The 21,653-nt window shown below is 46.5% G+C and overlaps 11 protein-coding genes, 1 long non-coding RNA gene and 1 other non-coding gene across 17 annotated transcripts; 7 read left to right on the top strand and 6 right to left on the bottom strand.

Moving 5' to 3' along the window:
* Position 1: 1 nt before the first annotated feature.
* On the bottom strand, positions 2–3,742 carry LOC136186445 (short transient receptor potential channel 1-like). Its single transcript, XM_065973791.1, has 9 exons — positions 3,535–3,742; positions 3,308–3,486; positions 3,011–3,253; positions 2,173–2,958; positions 1,345–2,120; positions 1,071–1,260; positions 779–931; positions 562–726; positions 2–482 (listed from the first exon to the last, which is right to left on the bottom strand). Exons 1-9 carry the CDS (start codon positions 3,722–3,724, stop codon positions 120–122), a joined length of 3,045 nt encoding a protein of 1,014 aa, XP_065829863.1. The 5' UTR covers positions 3,725–3,742; the 3' UTR covers positions 2–119.
* On the top strand, positions 1,024–5,372 carry LOC136186492 (uncharacterized). 2 transcript variants are annotated; one of them, XR_010669731.1, is made up of 5 exons: positions 1,024–1,290; positions 1,367–1,681; positions 1,741–2,928; positions 2,979–3,813; positions 3,880–5,372. It is a non-coding gene; the product is annotated as an uncharacterized lncRNA (long non-coding RNA). The 2 variants fall into 2 exon arrangements; XR_010669730.1 differs by having other exon boundaries at positions 2,979–5,372.
* Positions 3,939–5,148, bottom strand: LOC136186478 (alpha-aspartyl dipeptidase-like). The gene is made up of 7 exons (XM_065973837.1): positions 4,979–5,148; positions 4,840–4,928; positions 4,710–4,781; positions 4,576–4,652; positions 4,348–4,521; positions 4,236–4,292; positions 3,939–4,179 (listed from the first exon to the last, which is right to left on the bottom strand). Exons 1-7 carry the CDS (start codon positions 5,071–5,073, stop codon positions 4,042–4,044), a joined length of 702 nt encoding a protein of 233 aa, XP_065829909.1. The 5' UTR covers positions 5,074–5,148; the 3' UTR covers positions 3,939–4,041.
* Trnan-guu (transfer RNA asparagine (anticodon GUU)) lies at positions 5,151–5,224 on the top strand. Its single transcript has one exon. It is a non-coding gene; the product is annotated as a tRNA-Asn (tRNA).
* Positions 5,322–6,558, bottom strand: LOC136186479 (casein kinase II subunit beta-like). Its single transcript, XM_065973838.1, has 6 exons — positions 6,335–6,558; positions 6,147–6,249; positions 5,978–6,093; positions 5,722–5,915; positions 5,597–5,668; positions 5,322–5,547 (listed from the first exon to the last, which is right to left on the bottom strand). Exons 1-6 carry the CDS (start codon positions 6,404–6,406, stop codon positions 5,406–5,408), a joined length of 699 nt encoding a protein of 232 aa, XP_065829910.1. The 5' UTR covers positions 6,407–6,558; the 3' UTR covers positions 5,322–5,405.
* Positions 6,559–6,584: 26 nt separating this feature from the next.
* LOC136186486 (DNA polymerase epsilon subunit 3-like) lies at positions 6,585–7,497 on the top strand. Its single transcript, XM_065973847.1, has 4 exons — positions 6,585–6,674; positions 6,730–6,821; positions 6,883–7,001; positions 7,189–7,497. Exons 1-4 carry the CDS (start codon positions 6,609–6,611, stop codon positions 7,440–7,442), a joined length of 531 nt encoding a protein of 176 aa, XP_065829919.1. The 5' UTR covers positions 6,585–6,608; the 3' UTR covers positions 7,443–7,497.
* A 69-nt stretch (positions 7,498–7,566) lies between these two features.
* On the top strand, positions 7,567–9,010 carry LOC136186480 (casein kinase II subunit beta-like). Of its 2 annotated transcripts, none has more exons than XM_065973840.1 (7): positions 7,567–7,758; positions 7,915–8,023; positions 8,113–8,219; positions 8,287–8,362; positions 8,419–8,506; positions 8,583–8,684; positions 8,740–9,010. In XM_065973840.1, exons 1-7 carry the CDS (start codon positions 7,687–7,689, stop codon positions 8,846–8,848), a joined length of 663 nt encoding a protein of 220 aa, XP_065829912.1. In that variant the 5' UTR covers positions 7,567–7,686; the 3' UTR covers positions 8,849–9,010. The 2 variants fall into 2 exon arrangements, with proteins under 2 accessions (XP_065829912.1, XP_065829911.1); XM_065973839.1 differs by having other exon boundaries at positions 7,568–7,758; positions 8,110–8,219.
* Positions 8,877–9,767, bottom strand: LOC136186487 (peptidyl-prolyl cis-trans isomerase NIMA-interacting 1-like). The gene is made up of 4 exons (XM_065973848.1): positions 9,490–9,767; positions 9,307–9,429; positions 9,232–9,250; positions 8,877–9,106 (listed from the first exon to the last, which is right to left on the bottom strand). The coding sequence occupies exons 1-4, from the start codon at positions 9,725–9,727 to the stop codon at positions 9,028–9,030; spliced, it is 459 nt and encodes a 152-aa protein (XP_065829920.1). The 5' UTR covers positions 9,728–9,767; the 3' UTR covers positions 8,877–9,027.
* Positions 9,682–14,111, top strand: LOC136186446 (pre-mRNA-splicing factor SYF1-like). Its single transcript, XM_065973792.1, has 25 exons — positions 9,682–9,835; positions 10,067–10,221; positions 10,281–10,334; positions 10,391–10,460; positions 10,520–10,717; positions 10,769–10,864; positions 10,917–10,955; positions 11,016–11,180; positions 11,236–11,380; positions 11,437–11,509; positions 11,563–11,647; positions 11,704–11,823; positions 11,889–11,989; positions 12,045–12,120; positions 12,187–12,387; positions 12,442–12,528; positions 12,654–12,729; positions 12,778–12,887; positions 12,947–13,050; positions 13,101–13,200; positions 13,254–13,370; positions 13,428–13,485; positions 13,549–13,669; positions 13,722–13,884; positions 13,937–14,111. Exons 1-25 carry the CDS (start codon positions 9,797–9,799, stop codon positions 14,009–14,011), a joined length of 2,628 nt encoding a protein of 875 aa, XP_065829864.1. The 5' UTR covers positions 9,682–9,796; the 3' UTR covers positions 14,012–14,111.
* LOC136186465 (1-aminocyclopropane-1-carboxylate synthase-like protein 1) lies at positions 14,111–17,769 on the top strand. 3 transcript variants are annotated; one of them, XM_065973820.1, is made up of 20 exons: positions 14,111–14,285; positions 14,339–14,398; positions 14,446–14,513; positions 14,576–14,645; positions 14,701–14,767; positions 14,818–14,915; positions 14,974–15,048; positions 15,111–15,211; positions 15,267–15,356; positions 15,411–15,459; positions 15,517–15,658; positions 15,717–15,862; positions 15,915–16,068; positions 16,128–16,205; positions 16,259–16,316; positions 16,373–16,546; positions 16,604–16,667; positions 16,725–16,974; positions 17,075–17,607; positions 17,669–17,769. In XM_065973820.1, the coding sequence occupies exons 1-14, from the start codon at positions 14,148–14,150 to the stop codon at positions 16,160–16,162; spliced, it is 1,293 nt and encodes a 430-aa protein (XP_065829892.1). In that variant the 5' UTR covers positions 14,111–14,147; the 3' UTR covers positions 16,163–16,205; positions 16,259–16,316; positions 16,373–16,546; positions 16,604–16,667; positions 16,725–16,974; positions 17,075–17,607; positions 17,669–17,769. The 3 variants fall into 3 exon arrangements, with proteins under 3 accessions (XP_065829892.1, XP_065829891.1, XP_065829890.1); XM_065973819.1 differs by having other exon boundaries at positions 16,128–16,316; XM_065973818.1 differs by having other exon boundaries at positions 16,128–16,546.
* On the bottom strand, positions 16,142–17,356 carry LOC136186474 (uncharacterized). The gene is made up of 2 exons (XM_065973831.1): positions 17,000–17,356; positions 16,142–16,943 (listed from the first exon to the last, which is right to left on the bottom strand). Exons 1-2 carry the CDS (start codon positions 17,343–17,345, stop codon positions 16,255–16,257), a joined length of 1,035 nt encoding a protein of 344 aa, XP_065829903.1. The 5' UTR covers positions 17,346–17,356; the 3' UTR covers positions 16,142–16,254.
* LOC136186466 (uncharacterized) lies at positions 17,631–19,321 on the bottom strand. Its single transcript, XM_065973821.1, has 7 exons — positions 19,034–19,321; positions 18,807–18,989; positions 18,539–18,736; positions 18,462–18,488; positions 18,292–18,410; positions 18,151–18,238; positions 17,631–18,097 (listed from the first exon to the last, which is right to left on the bottom strand). The coding sequence occupies exons 1-7, from the start codon at positions 19,313–19,315 to the stop codon at positions 17,801–17,803; spliced, it is 1,194 nt and encodes a 397-aa protein (XP_065829893.1). The 5' UTR covers positions 19,316–19,321; the 3' UTR covers positions 17,631–17,800.
* A 2-nt stretch (positions 19,322–19,323) lies between these two features.
* On the top strand, positions 19,324–21,326 carry LOC136186475 (protein SEC13 homolog). The gene is made up of 12 exons (XM_065973832.1): positions 19,324–19,371; positions 19,429–19,473; positions 19,527–19,642; positions 19,697–19,848; positions 19,914–20,003; positions 20,071–20,114; positions 20,174–20,230; positions 20,290–20,369; positions 20,424–20,544; positions 20,880–20,942; positions 21,015–21,107; positions 21,164–21,326. Exons 1-12 carry the CDS (start codon positions 19,369–19,371, stop codon positions 21,236–21,238), a joined length of 939 nt encoding a protein of 312 aa, XP_065829904.1. The 5' UTR covers positions 19,324–19,368; the 3' UTR covers positions 21,239–21,326.
* Positions 21,327–21,653: the final 327 nt, after the last annotated feature.

Genomic DNA, 21,653 nt, shown 5'->3' on the forward strand with positions numbered 1-21,653 from the left:
CCAGCCGTAGTGCCGCGTTACAACCGTCGTCTAGCGTACAGTACGACTATTGAGGTGAGGTCTCCCTCCGGGACAAGGACTCTTTTATTACTCTAACTATCGACAGACTGACAGCGTCTCTAGTCCATTTCCTCGTCTGCTTCGAAGACGTTCGACTCGAACTCGCTTTCGTCTATCAATTCCGGCAGAGCTGACGGCACTTTTTGAAGCGTCCGCTTCCCATAGATCGAACCGCCCCTCCGTGGACCGCCGGGACTGGAAACGCTTTCCCCATCGTCCAATAGGCCGGCCGTCGAGCTGTAAGACTCCAATCTAGTGCGTTTCCACAGGCTGCTGTTGAATTTGGCTCGAAACCAAGAGTAACTGTCCGAACCCGCCGGAGACGACGGTTGACTCGACGACGCCACGGCCTTTGCCGCAATCGAACTGCGACGACTTTCGCTGGCACGCCTTTTCACTATCTCAGCAATTTCATGAATTTCCTAAAAGAATTCAATATATGCACATAGGGGAGGACTATACTACGGAAGTTATATGATATCGGTCCCCGCAGTGACAAACCCGCAACAAATTCTCCTTCATTTCATTCAAATTTTCGACCGTCGCCGGCTTTTGAAGACTTTTGACTTCTTCTATTCTCTTGAGACGCTCAATTGCCGTCGAATCGACTTCTTCACTCCATTCCAGCGACGTCTGCCTGTTGACTGTATTTGAGGCGATGGAGCTCTACAACCGATCAAAATTCAGAACTACTGTACCAATTTATTTCTGTTTTTACCAATTTTTGCGTGCGCCACGAAGCCGTGCACACGTAGGCGATCGAGAACGCTATGACGTAGAGCAAATTTGCTGGAGCCGGTATAGTAGGCGATTTCTTGATCTCGCGCACCGTTGCCGCGCGAGCAAACATCCATTCCAAATCGGAATTATTCTAGAAAATGAATATATATAAATGAACAAGGTAGCCGCGACGACGTAGCCTGTCCTGTCTGTCACCTTCTCCCTTGATCCCGTTATACGGGATCAAGGGAGAAGGTCTGGTGGACTAGTAGTTTCTCCTCCTCACGGACCTGAACGGACTCGAATGCACTCGTTATCACGGCAATGAGCATGTTGACAAGAACGATGACGGAGAGCGTGAGCCACATCGTCAACGTGAGCTGAGCCATGACCGTCTCCGGCGTCGTGGCGACTTCGAAGTCTTCCGTATCGACCAAGCCGAACGTCGCCCACCACAGATGAACGATGATGAGAGGAAGACTAAGAAACAAAAAGGGGAAAAAAATCGAGGTTTATAATCCAATTGTGCCGTCACTTAATTAACCTTAATTAACCTTAATTAACCTTTTTATTTGATTCGGAGTAGTCGTGCGATTCTCGTAGCCGACGACGAACGTTCCGGCCGAGTACGTGTAGACGAGACTGACGGAAAATCCGAGCAGAAAGATGCTCAATATCAGCAGAAAAGCGAGCGCCTTCGTTCCGATAGCGCGAAACGATATCTGTATGGGACCGAGGCTTCGATAGGCCTCCAAGAAGCCGAGAAGACGAATGCAGACCATGAGTCCGGCGGCGGCGTGAACGTGCTGCGATACGCGAAAGGCGAGCGATCTCGTCTTTTCGTCGTCGACGTAGAGACCGGCGAGATCGAGTGTATAGGCGACGACGAAGAGAGTGAGAAGTATGACGTCGAGTTGATTGTTCACCGTGGAGAAGTAGAATCGGAAGCCTTGTTTGTAGAGCTGGCCGATTTCTTGGACGACCAGGGCGACGACGTAGACGAGAATCATGCGCTTCGTGAAAGAGGACGGCGACGTCGAGTCGTGATCGGCGGTGATCCAATAGGCGTCGACGACGATCCAGAAGACGAGGCTGATGTACGACAGAGCGACGGCGCCCTGACGAATGCACGGCGGCGCCGACGTGCCGATGAAGTCGACTCGAAATCGACGAAAGTCGCTTCGATAGGACGGGAGAAAGACGAGAAGGAGGAGCGGGCAGGCGAACGTTTTGACGGTGTACAGGAGAATCATGCTGATGTAGTGAGCGATGGAGAATCCGCTTCGACGATCGTACCAAAGCTTGTTCATGCACTTTTGCACCCGAGGCTGTCCGATGAGCTAGAAGGGGAAAGAAAAAAGGTACAGCAATATACATTATTTCTAGATATACCCGCTTTTGCTCGTTGTCGATTGCTTCGGAGAGAAGCATCTCGTCGAAGCTCGTCACGTCGTCGCCCATTAGTGCCGGATTGCTGTTCACCATTTCGATGGCAATGCTCTCCAAATCGTCGCCCAGCTCCAAATAGTCGGCGCTGTTTGACAAGTCGACGGTGCCGCATCGACGAAAAAAGCCGCTCAATCGCATTGTCATGAAAACGGGTGACGGCGACGAGGCGATCACTTCCGGATCGGCGAGCATTGCAAACGCGTCCGACGACATGTAATTGGCGGCAATCGGCTTGGGCAAGCGAGCGCCGCACTGAATCAACGTCTTCACGTTCGCCGTCTGATGCGACGTCAGCGCGGCGACGAGCGGCACGATGCCGTCGCGATTCTCCGCGTTCAAGTCGGCGCCGTTGTCGGCGAGAAAGCGAATGCACGCGCTATTGTCGACTGACGACGTCGCCGCCGATCCGGCTACGACGGTGGTCGCGTAGTGTAGCGGCGTGTTGCCGTCGACGTCGCGACCGTTCAAGTCGACGCCGCGTTCTTTGGCGATTTTAAGTACGACGACGGAAGGCATCGACGCGGCGTAGTGGGCCAACGAGAGGGACGACGTGACGGCGGTTACGTCGAAGGACGATTCTCGACGAAGGCGAGCTTCGAAACCGGCCGTTACGAGAGCAACGACCTTTTCTTCGGCGTCGACCGCCGATCTGGCCGCCAGAAGAACGGTTGGTTCCCACTGGGTGCCGCCGTCGACGACGTGCGTTGACGTGACGTATTTTAGAAGAGCCTATATATATATGCGTTCAGTTGTGAAATGGAACGCACGAGAAGTCGTTTACCTTGAGAACGTGGACTGTGCCGAGCGCCGCTGCGTGACGAATCAGCATCGGCAAGTTCTTCTCCAACGTTCTCGGCACTTCGTTGTGGAGTGCAAGCAAAATCGACTCCATCCCGTCGCAAGCGCGACGTTGAGCGAGACAGTGAAGAGGCGTATAAGCGCCAGTCGAGGCCGCCTCGATGTCGCCTCCCGCTCGAATGAGAACACGGACGCTGTCCGGGTTAACGTCGTCCGGTGCCATCATCTGGGGAGAGGAGTCGATTGATATGCGTATTCAGGTACCTATATGCTTTTTTACTAGGCAATGAAGTGGCGTTCGCGACATTCGATCTTTTTCGTTCACATTCTGGATTTCGGATGCCAACCGTTTTAGCACCAACGGCGGACTGTTGTATTTTGCTGCGACGTGAAGCGCTGTTCGACCGCCGCCGTCTCTCCAGTTCAAATCGGCACCAGCTTTCACCAAGAAATCGACAACTGCAACGGATTAAAAAAAGGGACGTGGACACGAAGTCAATATTGTACCGTGAGTAAAGATCGCGCTTGTCACTGATGGCTTTGTACGAGCCATTCGAAGCGTTGCGTGCAGTAACTTTGCCAGTGCATCACTCGTGCTTCCATTTAATAGTTCTTGGCTCGAGCTCATTTGCCCCCTGTTTTGGATGGCGTCCGCAAAGAGGCCTTCGACTTTCTCTTCTAGATCAATCGACGGCATCGCTTTATGTGAGAGCGAAGGAAGAAGACGACTACGGTATAATAGAAGTGAGGAAAATGTCCTATTGTTTCTCTTTATGTTGCTTTGTGGTGGGTGAAAATAGTAGCCACGTACAATTTTAGCACGGATATTCAGATTCTGTTGTCTTCCCGCAGTTTATTTTCATCCCACCTCAAAGGTCTTGTTTGGAAGTGGAAGTGATTGGAGTCACAAAGAAGCACGACGTAATTTTATTCAAATACGTACGACAGCGCAGACACAATGGAAACCAGAAACAAAGAATCAGCGAAAAAAGTTCTCGTCACTTGTACTTCTGCTTATTGGAGCAGGAAACTGAGATCGTCACCGTCAGCGTATTCCGTTGGCTTCTTTCCTTGCTCGAACAGTTTTGCGGAATTTCCAAGCAGGGTCATTTTTTTGCCTTCAACGCGCACGAAGGCTCCCTCTCGTATGCCCTTAGAAGAAAATGAATGTGACACTCAATCGATATAGAATCAATATGAAGCTTTACCAACACTGGGATGGAACACTCCTCATGAAATTCATTGATTCGAACCTCTCTCGTCTCCTAACACACAATGGATGATAGTCATTTTTACATGTGCGCTGTTCGAAACACCCACCCCCATGTGAGTGCTTCCAGCAACTGGGTCAACGTAGTGAGGATTGATGTTGAATGGAACCAAGCCAATGGCGTCAAACGTTGGAGGATAAACTATTGGCATATCATTGGTGGTGTTGATTGCGATTGTGGCCACGTTCGATCCAGCCGAGCTGCCCATGTATGGCACGCCGTCCTATAGTAAGAAAAAATTTACTGGAACCAGCCTACACTTATTTTTCCCACTGACCTTTACTCGCTGTCTTATTTCTGTCACCAGGTTCTCTTCGTAAAGTTTCTTGAGAAGGCGAAACGTGTTTCCTCCTCCTGCAGGGAAAGATATCACTGAAGGTTCACGTGCAGGCTAGGCTTTTCTTTCACAACCGATGAAAATGGCCTGAGCTTGCTTAATGTTTTCTAACGGATTTCCTTCGTGAACTCCCTTGACCTGAATTTCTAGATTTCGTGCGTGTGCACGCGACTCGATCGGCCGCTCAGCATGAATTAGGCTCACCCAGCTCGTTCAATGCTTTTCTAACGTGGTCTGTATAAGCATCCCAGTCTTTTATGGCGTATGGAACAAATGTAATCGTTTTTACGGAGCTAAACGCGGAAATCGCGAAGTATTTGGGGAGGCAATTTCCCCAGCTAACCTTCCAAGAAAGTTTGGCAATGTAGACTTTACATGCTCAAGATACTTAGCTCCGTGATTTGTTGAATTAGACAAAAGAAGAAGTCTTCTCGACATTGACGCAGATTCAGGAACGTATAAGAACGCAAATGTTTTCTCCCTGTGCGTGGCTGGCACGGCAGCTGCCTAGTCAAGTCTCTATGGCGCAATCGGTTAGCGCGCTCGGCTGTTAACCGAGAGGTTCCTGGTTCAAACCCAGGTAGGGACGCATTTTTTCTTTTCTCTTTTTTTTCTTTTTCTACAGTTTCGTTCTGATTACTACCGTAAACAACTACATCTCAAAGTTCATGAAGAGCAAGCACGCATACAGAGATACTTTCAGATAGAGTAAAGATTGGAAGTAAAGATTGCAAGAACACGGCTCGTGAAACATTAGTTCATTGGCTAGTTTATTTGTGAACAGACATCTTGTCCCGCTGCTGCCCCATCTTGATCATTTGAACGGCGCGACTGTGATCAGCGGTGCGACTGTGACCAGCCGCCTGGTGCTGCAGTTGCAAAGCGAGTGGATGCAATTTGAATCCATACAATCTAAAAAGAGTCATCCCACAATCCTACTGCTTGCCACCAAATCTCTCACCTCGGCGTGTATTTAGCTTGGGTTCTTATCGGTCTCAACTCTGGATGCACCATCATAAGCATGTGCGGCAAGCTTTGAAAAGCCCAGTACAGTAATAGCACGAGCAGCCGACGCACCGGACCTACCTCGTACCAAAATAGGCTCCATCGACGTGCTGATGACGTTGAGAACGCGGATTGTAGACGTCCTGACACTTCGGACAGTACAACTTCACCATGCATTCGCCAGGAACGTCCGACAATCCCACGGGAAGGACGGGTTGCTTTTCGCAGTAGTACCTATGACAATGTCCAAATGATCCAGACTTGTACTTTTCCACCTGGCGATAATCAAAAGAGTCGGTCATACATACATATATTTTAAAACAGGTAATTGCTGTACTATCTGCGCAATGCCCCGATTGGTCAATACAAATCTGGCGTGTACAAGTCCGTATAACATTTCTGCCGCCTGTTCGATGGAGTCAGATCGCTGAGGATCGTGGGCGAAATCGTCGTCTTGGAAACGACCCAGTTAGAAAATTATTCTTCGGCGTTTCTATTTCGGTTACCTGGCTCGATGTCTAGCATCATGTCCAAGGCATGGTGATAGTGGGGAACTTGCTCGCTAAGTCCCGTCAGATTAAATTTGTCTTGAACGTAATCTTCGTCGACCTGCGAGATGGAATTTAGCACCGCGAAACCGCCCCATTGATCGGGACGATCGCTTTCGCTTTCCGCATTTTTTTCATGTACGTACCACCGTGAAGAACTCGTTGCCGCGAAGGGAGCAAAACCATTTTATCCACGGCTCTTCGGACGTTGAACTCATCGTTTTTTGGGGGAAGTCTTCAGGGGTGTTGCGGTGGAACCCGGGTAAGCGACCTCGCCAGTACGCTCCGCTAGAAAGGTCGACGGGAATCTTTTGATGGTGGATCCGTGGCCGTGGGGAGAAGATGGGTGCGGTGGGTGGAGAAATGGAGGTAGAGCGCGTTTCTACGTCACGTGTTTGAAAATCCCGGCTTCTCTGAACGATGGGCGACAAAGTCGAGGATCTGAGCTTGCCTGCCGCCGTTATTGGGCGCCTAATCAAAGAGGCGGTGAGTGTGCATGCTATGCTTGATAAACCAATTGAGAGCGGCTACCGTTGGAAAGATTCCCGACGGAACCCAGGTAAACGTATCGAAAGAAGCGAGGGCGGCAATCGGAAAAGCTGCGAGCGTTTTTATTCTATACGCAACGTCGTGGTATGGCATTTCTGCGCTCCTTTTTTGTGTTTCTCCGAGTCTGACAAAGCGAATTATACAGTGCGAATATTCACGCTGTCAAATGCAAAAGAAAGACGTTGACTGGGAGCGATGTATTGGCAGCGATGACTGATATGGAATTTAGTAATTTTGTTCCTGCCCTACAGGAGGCTCTTGAAGGTCAGTGTAATAGAGCCAACAGTTCTGAAACGGTCACACAGAGATGGTCATTGCAAAAAAAGAAATAACAATATCAGATTTGGCCTTTAGTTTAGATAGTGGTGACCGTTGTGCAGAAAAATTGGCTCTATGCATATATATGTAGACAAATAATTTGTGACTGTGTAATAAACTATTGTGATTTCAGCATTCAAAAAGGAGCAAAAGGATAAGTCAGAGAGGAAGAAGAAAGTTGCTGCTGCTGCTGCTGCAGCAGTTGCAGCCACTCAGCAATCATCTGCTACTACTGACGATACTGCAGGTAGCCATGTGGCGCCAGAAGGAGGAGCAGGAGGAGATTCTTGCCACAGTAGTAATGCTGCTGAACAAGCAGCGGCTAAAGAGCCAGAACCAATTCTTCAGACTGAAAAGGAGCAAGAAAAGGATGGAGATAAATCATAAACTTATAATGTGTTGAAGAAGTATACACAAAAGCACTAGTGCAGTGTACGCGAAAGTACGCGAGTGCGCGCGATACTGCACGTCTCGTGCACGTGCATGACCGACGACCTCGCATTGATATCATCTCAGCGTGCCTTAGCGTGGACTTTCCGTTGGGGCGAACCGAGGACGACGTCGGGGGCGAAAGCGCGCCGATTCGATTCGGGTACACGTCAGACGGACAGCGGCGGTGGCGACGAGAACGATGAGCAGCGACGAGGAGATCTCGTGGATAACCTGGTTCTGCGGTCTGAAAGGAAACGAATTCTATTGCGAGGTGTGAAACGAGGCGACGTTTAGGAAAAAACGCGAAGGGTAGCGAGCGTGAGGGTATAGAAGAGAACGGGTAGGGGATCGTATCGACTAGAAGCGCCCAAATGGGCGGAGATCGACGGGGGCCGCGCAATCTGACGTCGTACGCTTCGCTCTTTAGGTGGACGAAGACTACATACAAGATAAGTTCAATTTGACGGGACTGAGCGAACAGGTGCCCCACTATCGCGACGCTATCGACATGATACTCGATTTGGAGCCACCCGAAGGTGAGAGCGACGAAAAGGGTCGCGCGCGTTCACGACTCCAGTTACGCTGCATTCCCTTGTCTTTTTCTTCTTTTTTTTTTTTCTAGAAGATAGCGACGAACCGAATCGGGGCGATTTGATCGAGCAAGCGTCGGAAATGCTTTTCGGTTTGATACACGCTCGTTACATATTGACGAATAGGGGAATATCGTTGATGGTGAGTAATGGAGGGGGGGGGGGGGGGGGCTGTAGGCCAGTTTTTCACTTCGCTGCTTCTCTTTTAGTTGGAGAAGTATCACAATGGCGAGTTTGGTCATTGTAGTCGCTACTACTGCGATAATCAGGCTCTTCTTCCTGTGGGTCAGTCCAACTTTCTTGACTAATGTTATGCTTGGGTAATCGTTTGCTTTGCTAAGGGCTGTCGGATCTGCCCGGCGAGGCGATGGTGAAGTTGTACTGTCCCAAATGTCAGGATATATACAATCCAAAGTCGTCAAGACATCAACATATCCTTTCAACCGCGAGATGCGGCGGGGGCAATGTATAATACTATTGATTTATATTTCTTGACCTTGTTCTCACATGTTGACGGTGCTTACTTTGGAACCAGTTTTCCCCACATGGTCTTCCTAGTGCATCCCGAGCTCAGGCCACCCAAGCCCCAAACAGAATACGTACCAAGGCACGATTGATATTTATTCACCGTCACTCCTTTCATTAGCCTAATTGCTTATTAGGCTCTATGGATTTAAGATCCATCCGATGGCTTATCAAATTCAGTTTCGAGCGTCTGAACGCTTTCGCTCGACCCACCAAAGTCGCTCACACAAGAGCAGTCACAAATGAGTGCAAGAAAACCATCAAAGAAGAAAAGAGATTGAGGGGGAGACATAGACTTGTGCACTAGACAATGTAATGAATGACACCAAATAAAGCACTCTATAAAGTTTACGAAAAACGAGAGCATAGAGAGATTTCTTAGACGGCTAATAATAATAAGTCTAGTCAGAGGAATGCAGATCATTTCAAGCTGTTCTCAGTATGATGTGAATGCCCGAGTCAGAATGAACGGGCTGACTCAGCTCGCCAATTCGAAGGTTGTAGCTAAAGGAAATGCTCCATAAGAGGTAAATACCAATCAATTAATTAATTAAAAGACCAATATAATCTATGTATGACAACCCCCTATATATTAGCAAGCCCCCCTTCTCCTTATGTTTATGACTTACGCCGCCTCTTCGAATGGCTCTAATCAATAAATATGTATTTTAGGAAATATGTAAAAGGCGTGGGTTAGTTCTCACTTTGCATTTGATTGCGACCGAATTTTCCCAAATCGCCTCCGTTGCGCGCCGAACTGCAGTCGCTCTCCTTTCGCGCCAATTCGGCGAATTCGACTTCGCCGCTGGCAATCTTATTGCGGAAATCTGGAGTTCGTCACGTGATGTCACCGAAGAACGATTCTCGCGTTCTCGCGTTCGTCTTGCCTATGATCATGCTCAACGCCTCCTCTTTCGTGCGCGTGATTTTGTCCGATTTCCACGACGCCGGTCGACGCGATTCGCGATGTTTGACGAGAAGATGCGACGCTTGGATTTCGTCTTTCGCCGCGTCGGTCGGCTTCGTCCACTGGCTCGCGTTCGTTAACGTGTTCAGATAGTATTTCTCGCCCGTACTACGCGACGTCTTTTCGATCCACCCCGCCGGCAGCGATGGGTCAGACATTTTCCTTCGGTATCCTATCACGTGATCGCAACAAGAGCACTCTCCCGGATACGTTTTAGGAGAAAGAAGATGCCCGTGGCGAGAAAGGAGGGATCTACCTTCGTCGTGGTACGCGTAAAGTGGGGTTTGCTGACAACAGCAAGCTCCCTTGTCCGTCTGCTCCCACTTTTATGTTCTAAATTAGCATCGGCCACGTGAAGGCCTCGCGTTTCATCGTCTAGACGAGTAGAGCGTTAGCTAAATGATCAATCGAGTTGATGTGAAGCTTCACTAGGGGCTTCAGCGCTCTCGCTAGGCGAGAGGGCGTGCCAAGCCTTTTCACGTGCTCCCTTTTTTTAGGCCGAGTCCGACCTGCCGTTCGAAGAGGAAATACTGAGAAATCCGTATTCGGTGAAAGGATGGAATCGTCTTATCGATCACAAGCTCCACAGCAAATCGTCTAAGGCCGCACTCAACATGGTCTACGAGCGAGCTCTAAAAGAACTCCCCGGAAGGTGAAAGCGCGCGCGAAAAAAAGGCGGCACGGGCTGTTGACGTATTATTTTAATTAAAGCTACAAATTGTGGTACAATTATCTGAAACTGAGAAGAAAACAAGTCAGAGCCAAGTGAGATTTATCTTCTTTCTGTGTGTGTGTGTTTTTGAAAATTGATGGAAATGCAGATGTGTTACGGATCCGGTTTACGATGAAGTCAATGACTGCTTTGAAAGATGCCTCGTCTTTCTGAATAAAGTAAAGCGTTCTAGCAGCAAAACAAACGGGTTTTTTTTTTCAAAAAATTTTTTTCTCAGATGCCTCGCATTTGGTTGGACTATTGTCAGTTTCTGATGGACCAGAAAAGAATCACGCAAACGCGGCGAACGTTTGATAGGGCGCTGAGAGCGCTGCCCATCACTCAGCATTCGCGCATTTGGCCGCTCTATTTGAAGTTCATTCGAATGCATCCCATACCCGAAACGGCGCTGAGAGTCTATCGAAGATACATAAAAGTGAGACACGGACAGTCGTTGATACGTAAAACGGGCGAACATTTGCTTTAGCTTATGCCAGAAAATATGGAGGACTACGTCGACTTTCTAAAGGAAATCGGCAGATTGGATGAGGCGGCGAAGAAATTGGCTTACATGGTCAATCGGGTTTGTAAAGGAAATGCGATGTTATTGAAGCGTGTCATGGCTGTATTGGCAGGAAAACTTCGTTTCAAAACACGGAAAGTCGAATCATCAAGTAAGTAACGGTATAGCGAATAAGAGTGTATTGATGGATCGATTTTTTCCTTACGCGTAGCTTTGGCACGAGCTGTGCGATCTGATATCTAAGAATCCCGACAGCATCAAAGGCTTCAACGTTGAGGCAATTATTCGTGGTGGCTTGAAACGATTCACTGATCAACTGGGTCAGCTTTGGTGCGCACTCGCCGACTACTTTATCCGAAGCGGGCACTTTGAAAAAGTTGGTCAAACCTTGAGGCAAAGCGCTGTTGTTTTTAGTATTTCTTTTTTTCTAGGCTCGAGACATCTATGAGGAAGCTATTCAGACTGTTCTGACTGTGCGAGACTTTGGGCAGATTTTCGACGCTTATGCTCAATTTGAAGAGAGCATGATCAGCGCTAAAATGGAATCAACGGCTGAAACGGGGCCAACGGAGGAAGGTCGGTCGAACCTACGTACGTGCATGAATCGAATTCAACGTGGTGATTATAAATAGAGGATATTGATTTGGAGTTGAGAATGACTAGATTTGAATATCTGATGGATAGAAGGCCTTTGCTATTGAACAGGTGAAATTTCGGCCTTTTTTTGCTCAATTGAGCTAATCACAAATTTTTCGTAGCGTTTTGCTTCGTCAAAATCCTCACAACGTCTATGAATGGCAGAAAAGAGTTGAACTCTACGAAGGAAAGGATAAGCCCAAGGAGGTACGGCACAAAATAAGAAAGCAATGCCGTACCATGTACAGTATATGCGTTCTCAGATCATCAATACGTACACGGAAGCTGTGCAAACCATAGACGTTCGAATAGCGACGGGAAAACCGCATACTCTTTGGATTGGCTTTGCCAAGTTCTATGAGAATCACGATCAGATTGCGGAGGTGATGAAGATATTCATTCTTCGAGAGCGACGCACTTATTCTCTCCATCAATTTAATGATTAAAGGCTAGAGTGATATTTGAGAAAGCAGTCAAAGTGCCTTTCAAAGTCGTAGACGATTTGGCCTCGGTTTGGTGTGAGTACGCTGAAATGGAATTGAGACACGAGTGAGACGAAACACGTTATAGTATACACGTCACGACACTCTTTATGTTTTATAAGGAATTTTGAGAGGAGCCTAAAGTTGATGCAGAGAGCGACTGCCATGCCCGGAAAAAAAGCGTCGTATTTTGACGACGTAATTTGCATTTGCATTTTTCACTATGTCAACTGTTCTCTTTTTATTGCATCGGTTTTTGCGTAGACGGAGACGGTGCAGAATCGAGTGTACAAGTCGTTGAAGGTGTGGTCTATGTACGCCGACCTGGAGGAAAGTCTGGGAACTTTTCAGTCGACCAAAGCCGTCTATCAACGCATTTTGGATCTGAAAATCGCGACGCCTCAACTCATCATGAACTACGGCGTTTTTCTCGAAGAAAACAACTACTTTGAAGACGCATTCAAAGTGAATAATCTATAAACGCTCGCAGGCTTTTCATAGATAAGAAAACGTTTTTAGGTTTACGAACGAGGTGTTTCTCTTTTCCGATGGCCTCACGTGTACGACATCTGGAATACGTACTTGACCAAATTCATCAAGAGATACGTTAGTTCATATCTTATGTACCCGTAGCCTTCCTTTGGAAAAAAAAGTGCACTAGGCGTTTTAAAACACCTTTCTTATTTGACCGAATAAGGCATTTATCGCTATTTTCAAATCTTTTGTTCTAGGGTGGGCAAAAACTTGAGAGAATACGCGATCTGTTTGAACAGTGCCTCAGCAATTGTCCACCCAAATTTGCAAAAGGTATTGAATAGAGAAATAAAACGAATTTCTAAGTCTTCTTCGACATAGCTCTGTATCTCTTGTACGCAAGCGTCGAAGAGGAGCACGGGTTGGCTCGGCACGCCATGGCTGTTTACGAGAGAGCAACGAAAGCCGTTTTGCCGCAAGAACAATTTGAAGTACCTCCGTTTTTTCCCCACTATGCGCGCTTGTATGTCTACGTTTTTCCTCTCTTCAGATGTATAACATCTATATCAAATGTGCATCTGACGCGTTTGGCGTCGTTTACACGCGACAAATTTACGAAAAGGCGATCGAATCTCTACCTGACGATCATGCGATGTCAGTAGTTAAGACTTTTTTTTGTACCGTATAACGAGTCTCTTCTCTAGCGAAATGTGTCGACGCTTTGCTGAATTGGAGAGAAAATTGGGCGAGATTGACCGGGCTCGTGCTTTGTATTCGTACTGCTCTCAGATGTGTGATCCTCGGGTGAGTTGTTAGGAGAACGGGTCTAGTTTCGTCTGTTATTGATGCTGAGATAGACCAAATCATCGTTTTGGGATGTGTGGCACGATTTCGAGGTGAAGCACGGCAATGAGGATACATTTAGGGAAATGTTGAGAATCAAACGAAGCGTTCAGGCTCAATTCAATACTCAGGTAGAAATGACAACATTTTTTGGCCGTTTGATTAATACTTGCTTTGTTCTCGTGTAGGTCAATTTTATGTCGGCTCAGATGATGGCCAGCGGACAAATGGCATCAATAGGGGGAGGTTAGGGATCTAACTTTCTGGTGCTTTTACTTTTGCAATAGAGAGGCATTTATGTGTGTTTAGAAGTAGGAGACATGGTGGACGATACGGATGAGATGAGAGAGCTGGAGAGAAAAGCAAGGCAGATGGCTCAGGAAGCGGAAAAGGACCAGCCCAGGATGAAAAAGGATGTCCTGTTCGTTAGGTACCCGTTACCCAGCTTAATTATCTTCAACACAGAAAAGTTTTTTTGTTAGAGGCGAGGCTTCTACAAAGGAAATGGAAGAGGCTGCCAAAGAAGCGGCCTATAATCCGGAAGAAATCAATATTGGTGATGATGACGAAGACGACGAAGGTAGCGAGGAAGTTGTGAAAGCCCCAGTTGAAGTGGAGCTGGAGAAGAAGATTATTCCCACCGAAGTACGCTGCCTTAGAAATAGGGTTTCCTTTCTGCTGACTTTTGACGGTTTAGGTGTTTGGGGGCTTGGCCGACGAAGAGGGAAAACCGACAATGGGAGCCAAAGAGAGACTCAGTAAACGGAAATGAATCATAACCCATTAGCACGTGCGATAAATGTAACGCATCACGTGCGCATGTATCTTTTCGTGGAGCGTTTGAGTTAATTAAAGCGCGTTAGTTCTGCAAACCTTCTTTACACACGGATCTATAGTACTCCGCAGGCATGGAGCATCAGCAAGCAGGAAACGAAGGAGCAACGCTGTCACAACGAGGTCGTTCGTTCATCAAACCCAAGAATGTCATAGAGCAGGCATTCGACGAATGTTCGAAAAACGGCTACGATCCGAAGAAAAATCCGACCGTACGTCAAACCAGGAAAGTGTAACAAAATTTAGATTTCACATCTTCGTCAAGGGTATTATCAATTTGGGCGTAAGCGCAAATGGCGTCATGTTTGACGTCCTCAAGGACAAGGTCGTTAGAAAACGATTCTTTTAGAACCTTTAATGTTTTTGGTTTAGATAACGGAGACGGGGTTTTTTGATTCGTGCACCATTGACCATTTCAATTACTTCGGTGGAATGGACGAGTACGAGTACACGCCTGACAAAAATTCTTCTAAGCAAACATAATATTTCGTACTTCACTTAGCACTTCTCATGCTATGGCCGCGTTTCTCATGAAATATGCGGGATCAGTCAAACCAATTAAAAGAGAAAATGTAGAAACTCTAATATGCAATAACGTACGGGGTTGTGACTAATACAAGCGTAAAGGTTGTTGTAATGAATGGATTGACGACGATCGTTCATTGTCTTGCTCAAGTGATCTGTGATGAAGGAGGTGAAAGACGACAAATTCCCTTTGCTGATGAAATTGACAGACGTGTTTAGAAGGGATTCTAATTCCAACTCCTCTTTATGCCGGGTTCATTAGTGACCTTAACGTTCAGGCGAATGTTTCGATATGTCCAGTCCATCTCAGCAGTGAGGTAAACGCTAGGAAATTTCCCGCTGTCGCTTAAAAAAATCATATTGTCTATTTTATAGAAAGGAACAGACGGGACTGCCTTTCAGTTGACTGTTGCTCTGTTAGAAAAAGGCCTTTCAGAAGCACAGGAAAAGGTGAGCCAGGACAACGGTGCTACAGCATGCGCGCTCTTTGTAACTCGTCGTCCGTGCACAAGGGCGTGAAAGTAAGGGGTCTTTTTATCACGACTCCCCATAATCCTTTGGGTTGCATTTACACGAAAAAGGAGCTTCTTTCGTTTATGGAATTTTGCAAACGGTTAGTATCACCGTTAGAAGAGTAAGGATTCTAATATCACTATCATTCATTGCAGGCATGGTCTTCATTTTGTTTCTGACGAAATCTATCTGACTACAATTTTTGGAGCGGGCAAACAAGCCGTCAGCGCTCTTTCTATCGAAGAGTAGAAAATTTTCTCGACAAATAAGCATTTGTAAATTTTTCCTATTCTAAATAGAAATCCCCTTGACGACGATCATTTTCACGTACTCTATGGAATAAGCAAGGTTCGCTTTCTGTATTCTTTTGACTCTCTATTTAGAAAAGCAATTCGTTTCCATCAGGACTTTGCTGCTAATGGAGTTCGGATTGGCGGCCTCGTTTCCTGGAGCGATAGCGTTGTCAAATCCATGAATTCTTTGCTAACCTTTAACCAAACGTCCGGCCTGGCTTGCTACGTTTTTTCCAAACTTCTGCTCGACGAAAGTAAGTTGAATCTCAACGTAAAGAATAGACCTATTTAATTTATTTTTAATTAATTAAGAATGGTTGGAAGAAGTGTTCTTTCCAACGAATCGACGTCGCTTGCTTGAATTGTACGAGTACACAGCTCAATTCCTTGACACAATTGAAAGCGTTTCTTACATTCCCACTGCTACTGGACTTTACGTTTGGTGTGATTTTAGAAAGGTAATGAGGCACCTCATCACGTTGCTACTCTCGCTCTAGCGAATGATTCAAGGTTCTTGACGAGCCAACGTTTGAGGCGGAATCTGAGCTAAATCGTCGGATGATGAAAGCCGGAGTGGCACTAAATCCTGGCGGCGGATTTTGGTGCAAAGAGCCAGGATGGTTTCGCCTCGTTTTCGCAACGCACAAAGAATACCTCAAAGAAGGCAAGTTACTACTGTTATGCCACCTTTTTATATAAGTCTAACACGATGACAATGGCTAGCATTCGATCGACTGCGAGGAGTGCTGTCTACGTGAGTATCGATAACCTCTGAATGAATTTACCTGTTGGTACACTGTGGTAAAACAAAGGAATAAATACTAAGGAGAACACGAATCGTTTTTTCTTGCTAGAAAATATGCTGAGCTCTACGTTTAATATCGTCCGGCGGATCTTCTCCCCAGCCGCTTAGTAAAACAAATCCAAATTGAGCAACGTCAATTTGACCTTTATCGATTCGCCTTAAGAATTCGACGCGATTGTCTTTTCCTTCGTGAAGCAAGACGTAATGCCACGCCGGTCGGCCGCCGTCCTTACCTCTCACCAAGAACACGCGTTGACTCGAAAGGGTCCTGTCGAACTTGTCCTTCCATCGCCAGCTACTTTGCGCCGTGCACTTGTCCTTCGCTTTTCTTAGACAAGTGAACTGAGTAAAATTATAGTAAGAGGGACGTTGATCATCTCCGTCTTTTATGTAGAAGAGAATGCCTCCCTCGTTGTCTTCGCACGTCACGCAGTGAGTGGAGAACCACTGCTCTACAGGTATTTGATTTGCACCACAGGAAGTGTAGACTTTGAGTAGAAAACCCTTTTCTATAGCCTTGTGTGCACACGCTGGAATGCCGAGACTGTCCATCATTTCAATGCTGGTCAGTCCCCAGTTTCCAGCATAAGGACAGTCGAGTACCAACAAGAGAGGTTTTCCGAAAAAATGCCTCTTGTACAAGTCAAAGATCTCTTCAAACGACACAAAGCCGTTTCCTCGAAAGCACCAATTACCCGTCGTCTTTTCGCCGTGTCCAACGTACCACAACGTAGCTAACAAATAAGCAAAAGATTAGGATTGAAGGTACATAGGTCCACAGGCACTTTACCTCCGGTAGCTTTGCATCGAGTCAGAAAATGTTCAATAGCTTCAAGATACACGTTCTTATCTCTTTCCTTTCCAGGAAGATCAACGAGGACAGGGCCGAGTTTACGAAATCGGTCGCTCCTTAGCTTTGTTTCTACGATCTCGACGTCTTTCAGTCCGCCGTGTGGGGGGACTGGCGAAGGTGGAGACGATTCCGAAGGGCAATTGCTACTGCACTCTCGTCGTCGTCTTACTACAGATGGATGCGTGAGATCTCCGAATGAGGCGATGATCATGCAATCCTGATCATAACCAGCCAAACAGCCCCAACTTTCGTCGAAGGAGAAGGCCAATCGACTCTCAATCATCGATACGTCCGGGAGCTCCCCCGAACCAACGCGCATTTGCTTACACGTGTATAGCTACTGAGAAATAATCGTCTTTCATTGGTATGCCTCATCGTACGCCAACCTGTGGCCTTCTATACAAATAACTAACTCCAGCGGCACTGCAGGTCTGGGTTCGTCAACTGCAATATGCAATATGCAGTGTTCATCATTTCTACTGATGCAAGATAATCAGATGCCAGACGGAGACATCTCTGCGGGCACCATCATGTACGCAAGCTATGTACGCATCTGTACGCATTCACGTGAAAACAAAAAATAAATTTGTTCTTTATTTGCTATAGAGAAAGCATAATACTGATAACAGTCCTTATAACCACTGAGAAATAATCGTCTTTACTACTAAAAAAACATAATATCTACTCATCTTTAACACTAAAACTTATTCTGCTGTCTGAGAAATGAAGTCTAATTAGTTAACTTGACTTGGAAAAGAAGTCATGTAAAGTTTTCTTCTTAGACTTTGGTGGGGTTTTGCCAGATGTTTTCTGACAGACGTCTGATCTTGCCTCTAGTTTAGGAACTTTTGGGGGAGTTTGCTTTGAATGCACTGTTGGCCCAGATAAAATCTCAATTTCTTTGGTGTCTTTGCTTTCTGTTGTTGCCTGGGAAACGCAGAATTTCATTATGGCTCCTGCTTTTGATGCAATTCTTTTCCAATCATACGAATAACTGCCAAGTTGAGTAGCGAGATTTTTTGAATTTATGACGGGCTATGTGAACGACCAAAATGATTTAGACTCGTAATGCTAATTGTTATCCTTACCTGGTCTTCATGCGCTGTTCCCCACATAAAAAACACGGGACCCTCAACACAAGACTGAAACTGCTCAGACGTAAGACGATCAGCCCAGCTGATAAAAAGGTATTTATGTAGAGTCAAACACTGCCGCATTTTCACGTGTACCTGATGATATTTTCAGAGGTCAGAAGCCTCTGTTTTCCAGCCCTTCTGTGGACACGAACATAGCAGAATTTCGTTGAACCGAGAGCATGGACAATTGGCATTACAGAAACATTTGAAGCCTATAGCGCTGATGAAAATCGATCCAACTGAAAATACACACTGACACATACCTTTTCTGGAGTAGGTAAGGAAAACAGCTAGGGAGAAAAGAATTAGAAGAAATCCTTATTTAGGTTGGTTTTCTTACTTCGTGTTCCAATTCATCGACACATACTAGACCAATGTCATTATGTCTCAGCCACGAGACAGTTCTCTCCAATTCGCCTTCTCCGAGCCACTTTCTGCATCGAAATTCGACGGCCATTCGATATTTGGAATCGAGAAAACGTCGACACACCAAAACGTGACGTCGATTCTCCTCCGTTGGATTAAAATGTAGGTGAAACTAATTAAAATAGGTAGTGTATTAATTAATTAATCTGTGCCCAAACTTTTTCCTCTACAAAAAGTCATACTTGAAAAATGATAACTCCGAGTTTGCCCGCATCGTAAGCCGGCCTCACGCAGGCATTGTAGATTTCCCAGAGTTTTTGAAGAGATGCAGGAGGAAGGTCATCCCAACTGATATTCTCTTTCTTTAGCAATTGTTCAGACAATTCAGCGCGTATAACCCGAGGTATCGTGTTGGTAGCAGCAAACTGGAATAATATACATAAAGATATCTATCTATCTATCTTCTCACCTTCCAAGTGAAGAATGTATAAGCCTTGAAATGAAAGATGAACTTGTTCGGAACTTTTTTCGTCCAATTTTTCACTTTGACTGGACTGGGAATGGCCCAGCTACTCGTGTCGCATTCGACGCAAGGAAAGACGGTGCTGTAATGAGCGAGCCGATCCTCGCTCGTCTTGACCCAGGGCGGATAGAATTTGCCGCATTGGAGAATGCTAGGATCCGTCCAGCCACACGTTCCCTGCAAAACTTTACCCTTTAGATCGCGCCATGATGTGTACGCGCCGTCCATGACGTGGAGTCTGTGACGTTTTCTGTCTCGACGCATGCGCAAATTTACAGAAAATGGTGAGGCTACGTGGCAACTTTTCTTTCTGCTTTCTTTCTACATCGATGCCTCTTTAGGCGACTGTAATAAATTCTGTCGATACGTCACACGAAGACATGATAGTAAGTCTAGTAAGGCTCCCTTAGAGGAAACGCCACTCATCCTTCGCACACAGCACGACGCCCAGCTGGACTACTACGGCCGTCGCCTGGCAACATGTTCATCAGATCGCTCAGTGAAAATATTCGACGTCACGGACGGCAGCCAAACGCTCGTCGCCGATTTGCGAGGGTAGATAGAAATAATTCTAAAAATTGCTTTTTACTCTTAACCTTGGTGTTGTAGTCACGAAGGTCCTGTATGGCAAGTTTCTTGGGCGCATCCCAAGTTCGGCAACGTTTTGGCTTCGTGCTCCTACGATCGCAAAGTGATTATCTGGAAGGAGACGGATCAAGACTGGTCGAAGCTTTATGAGTATTCCAGCCACGATTCTTCTGGTGCAGAATCGAATGAATGCTTTTTTTTGTCTTTTTCTGTTCAATAATTTTGCTTTCTTTTTTAGTTAACTCTGTGAGCTGGGCTCCCCACGAATGGGGTCTCATGTTAGCATGTGCTTCGTCCGATGGAAGCATTTCTATTCTGTCATCAGAAGGTATAGGTTTTTTTTTTCGATCGTTTAGATGGACTCGCTTAGTTCGTCACGTTGTTTTTTTCCTAAGGCAACGGCCAGTGGAATCGACAAAAAGTTCTCAATGCTCATGCGGTGAGCACAACAATTTGAACATACGTATATAGTCTGATTTGAATGGGGTGTTTGTATAGATAGGGTGCAATGCTGTCAGTTGGGCTCCTGCCATTCAACCAGCTGCTCTTGTACAGGCAAGACACTAGCAATAGTATGACCAACCGAGATATGCAACCTGCCTCTATTTTTCAAGGCTCCGGGATCGCAACAGGTCTCTTCGGATAAGAAACGCTTTGTTTCCGGCGGCTGTGATAACTTAGTGAAAATTTGGTGGTGAGCATAAAAAATCAGTGGGGCGTATCTTTTTCTTGACTTTGGACGTATAAGTGAAACGGAGGGCCAGTGGATCGAAGAGGAGAAGCTAGAGGGACACAAGGATTGGGTGAGAGACGTGGCTTGGGCTCCAAGCATCGGTCGCGCTCACTCAGTCATAGCCAGCTGCTCTCAGGTAAAGAAAAATATAAATATAAATAAATAAAAACTGCTATTGTTGGAAAGAGGGGGTTCCGGTAGTACAGTTGCTTTCTACCCTTGAAGGGGTTCTGTAGACATAATCGCTTAGCTGAGTACGCCTCATCTGTACTCTAAGCAGAATGGTCATAGAATTGAGGTGGTAGTTCTGCAGAGAGGTAGTCTTTAGGCGTGGTGTTTTTTTTTGTGTCTGAGAGAATAGTAGCAGACACTTATCTCGAAACCGGAGCCTCGCGTATAGTCTACCCTGTACCCCTGCAGAATCGTCTCTACCGGACGACTGAAGTGCTCCAACACTACTTTGTTTGTTAGGACTGCACTGTCATGATCTGGTCGAAGGACGAAACGAAAGGAGGCGAACGATGGAGTCAAAAGGTAAAGCGTCTTCGTCTAATAAATAATCGTCGACGTAGTAACGAGTACCTTGCGTGCGCTCGCACTCACTAGCTTTTAAAAGAGAACGAGTTCCCCGACGTAATTTGGCACGTCAGCTGGTCGCTAACCGGAAACATACTCGCCGTGTCCGGTGGAGATAACAAGGTCGCGACGAAAGCGCCCACGTCACTATCGAATTTCATTGTTTATTATTTTTATAGGTGACCTTGTGGAAAGAATCGCTTGAAGGTCATTGGAACTGCATTAGCGACATCGATAAGACTCAACAAGACTAAGGCCAAAAGTTCTAGTGAGTTCTTCTACGTATCGTGATGGCAGTTTTTGTCCTCGCCCTTATCTCCTTTATCTCCGGTTTGCCCCTTCGATCCCGGTATTCCTTGCGCTCCTTGGGCTCCGTCACTTCCGTTTGAACCGTTCTTGCCGTTTTGACCCGAATGCCCTTTGGATCCCTTCTCCCCTTTTGGCCCGCTGCTACCCTTCTCGCCCTGCTTGCCCTCTTCCCCTTTGACGCATGTCAAATTCTTGCTCTCTTCGCACAATTCGGCTACTTTTGGGCTGATGATCGAATCTCTCTCTTGGTCGATCATTCGTTTGATTTTCTCCTGGAGTGTTTGATCGAGCACTACGACGTTCGCTTTGCAATTGCACCCGGTCTTGATACTGCGACGCACTCTTTCTTCGTCCTTCTCG

The sequence above is a fragment of the Oscarella lobularis genome, chromosome 4, assembly GCF_947507565.1.
Source record: "Oscarella lobularis chromosome 4, ooOscLobu1.1, whole genome shotgun sequence".
NCBI classification, from domain to species: Eukaryota; Metazoa; Porifera; class Homoscleromorpha; order Homosclerophorida; family Oscarellidae; genus Oscarella; species Oscarella lobularis.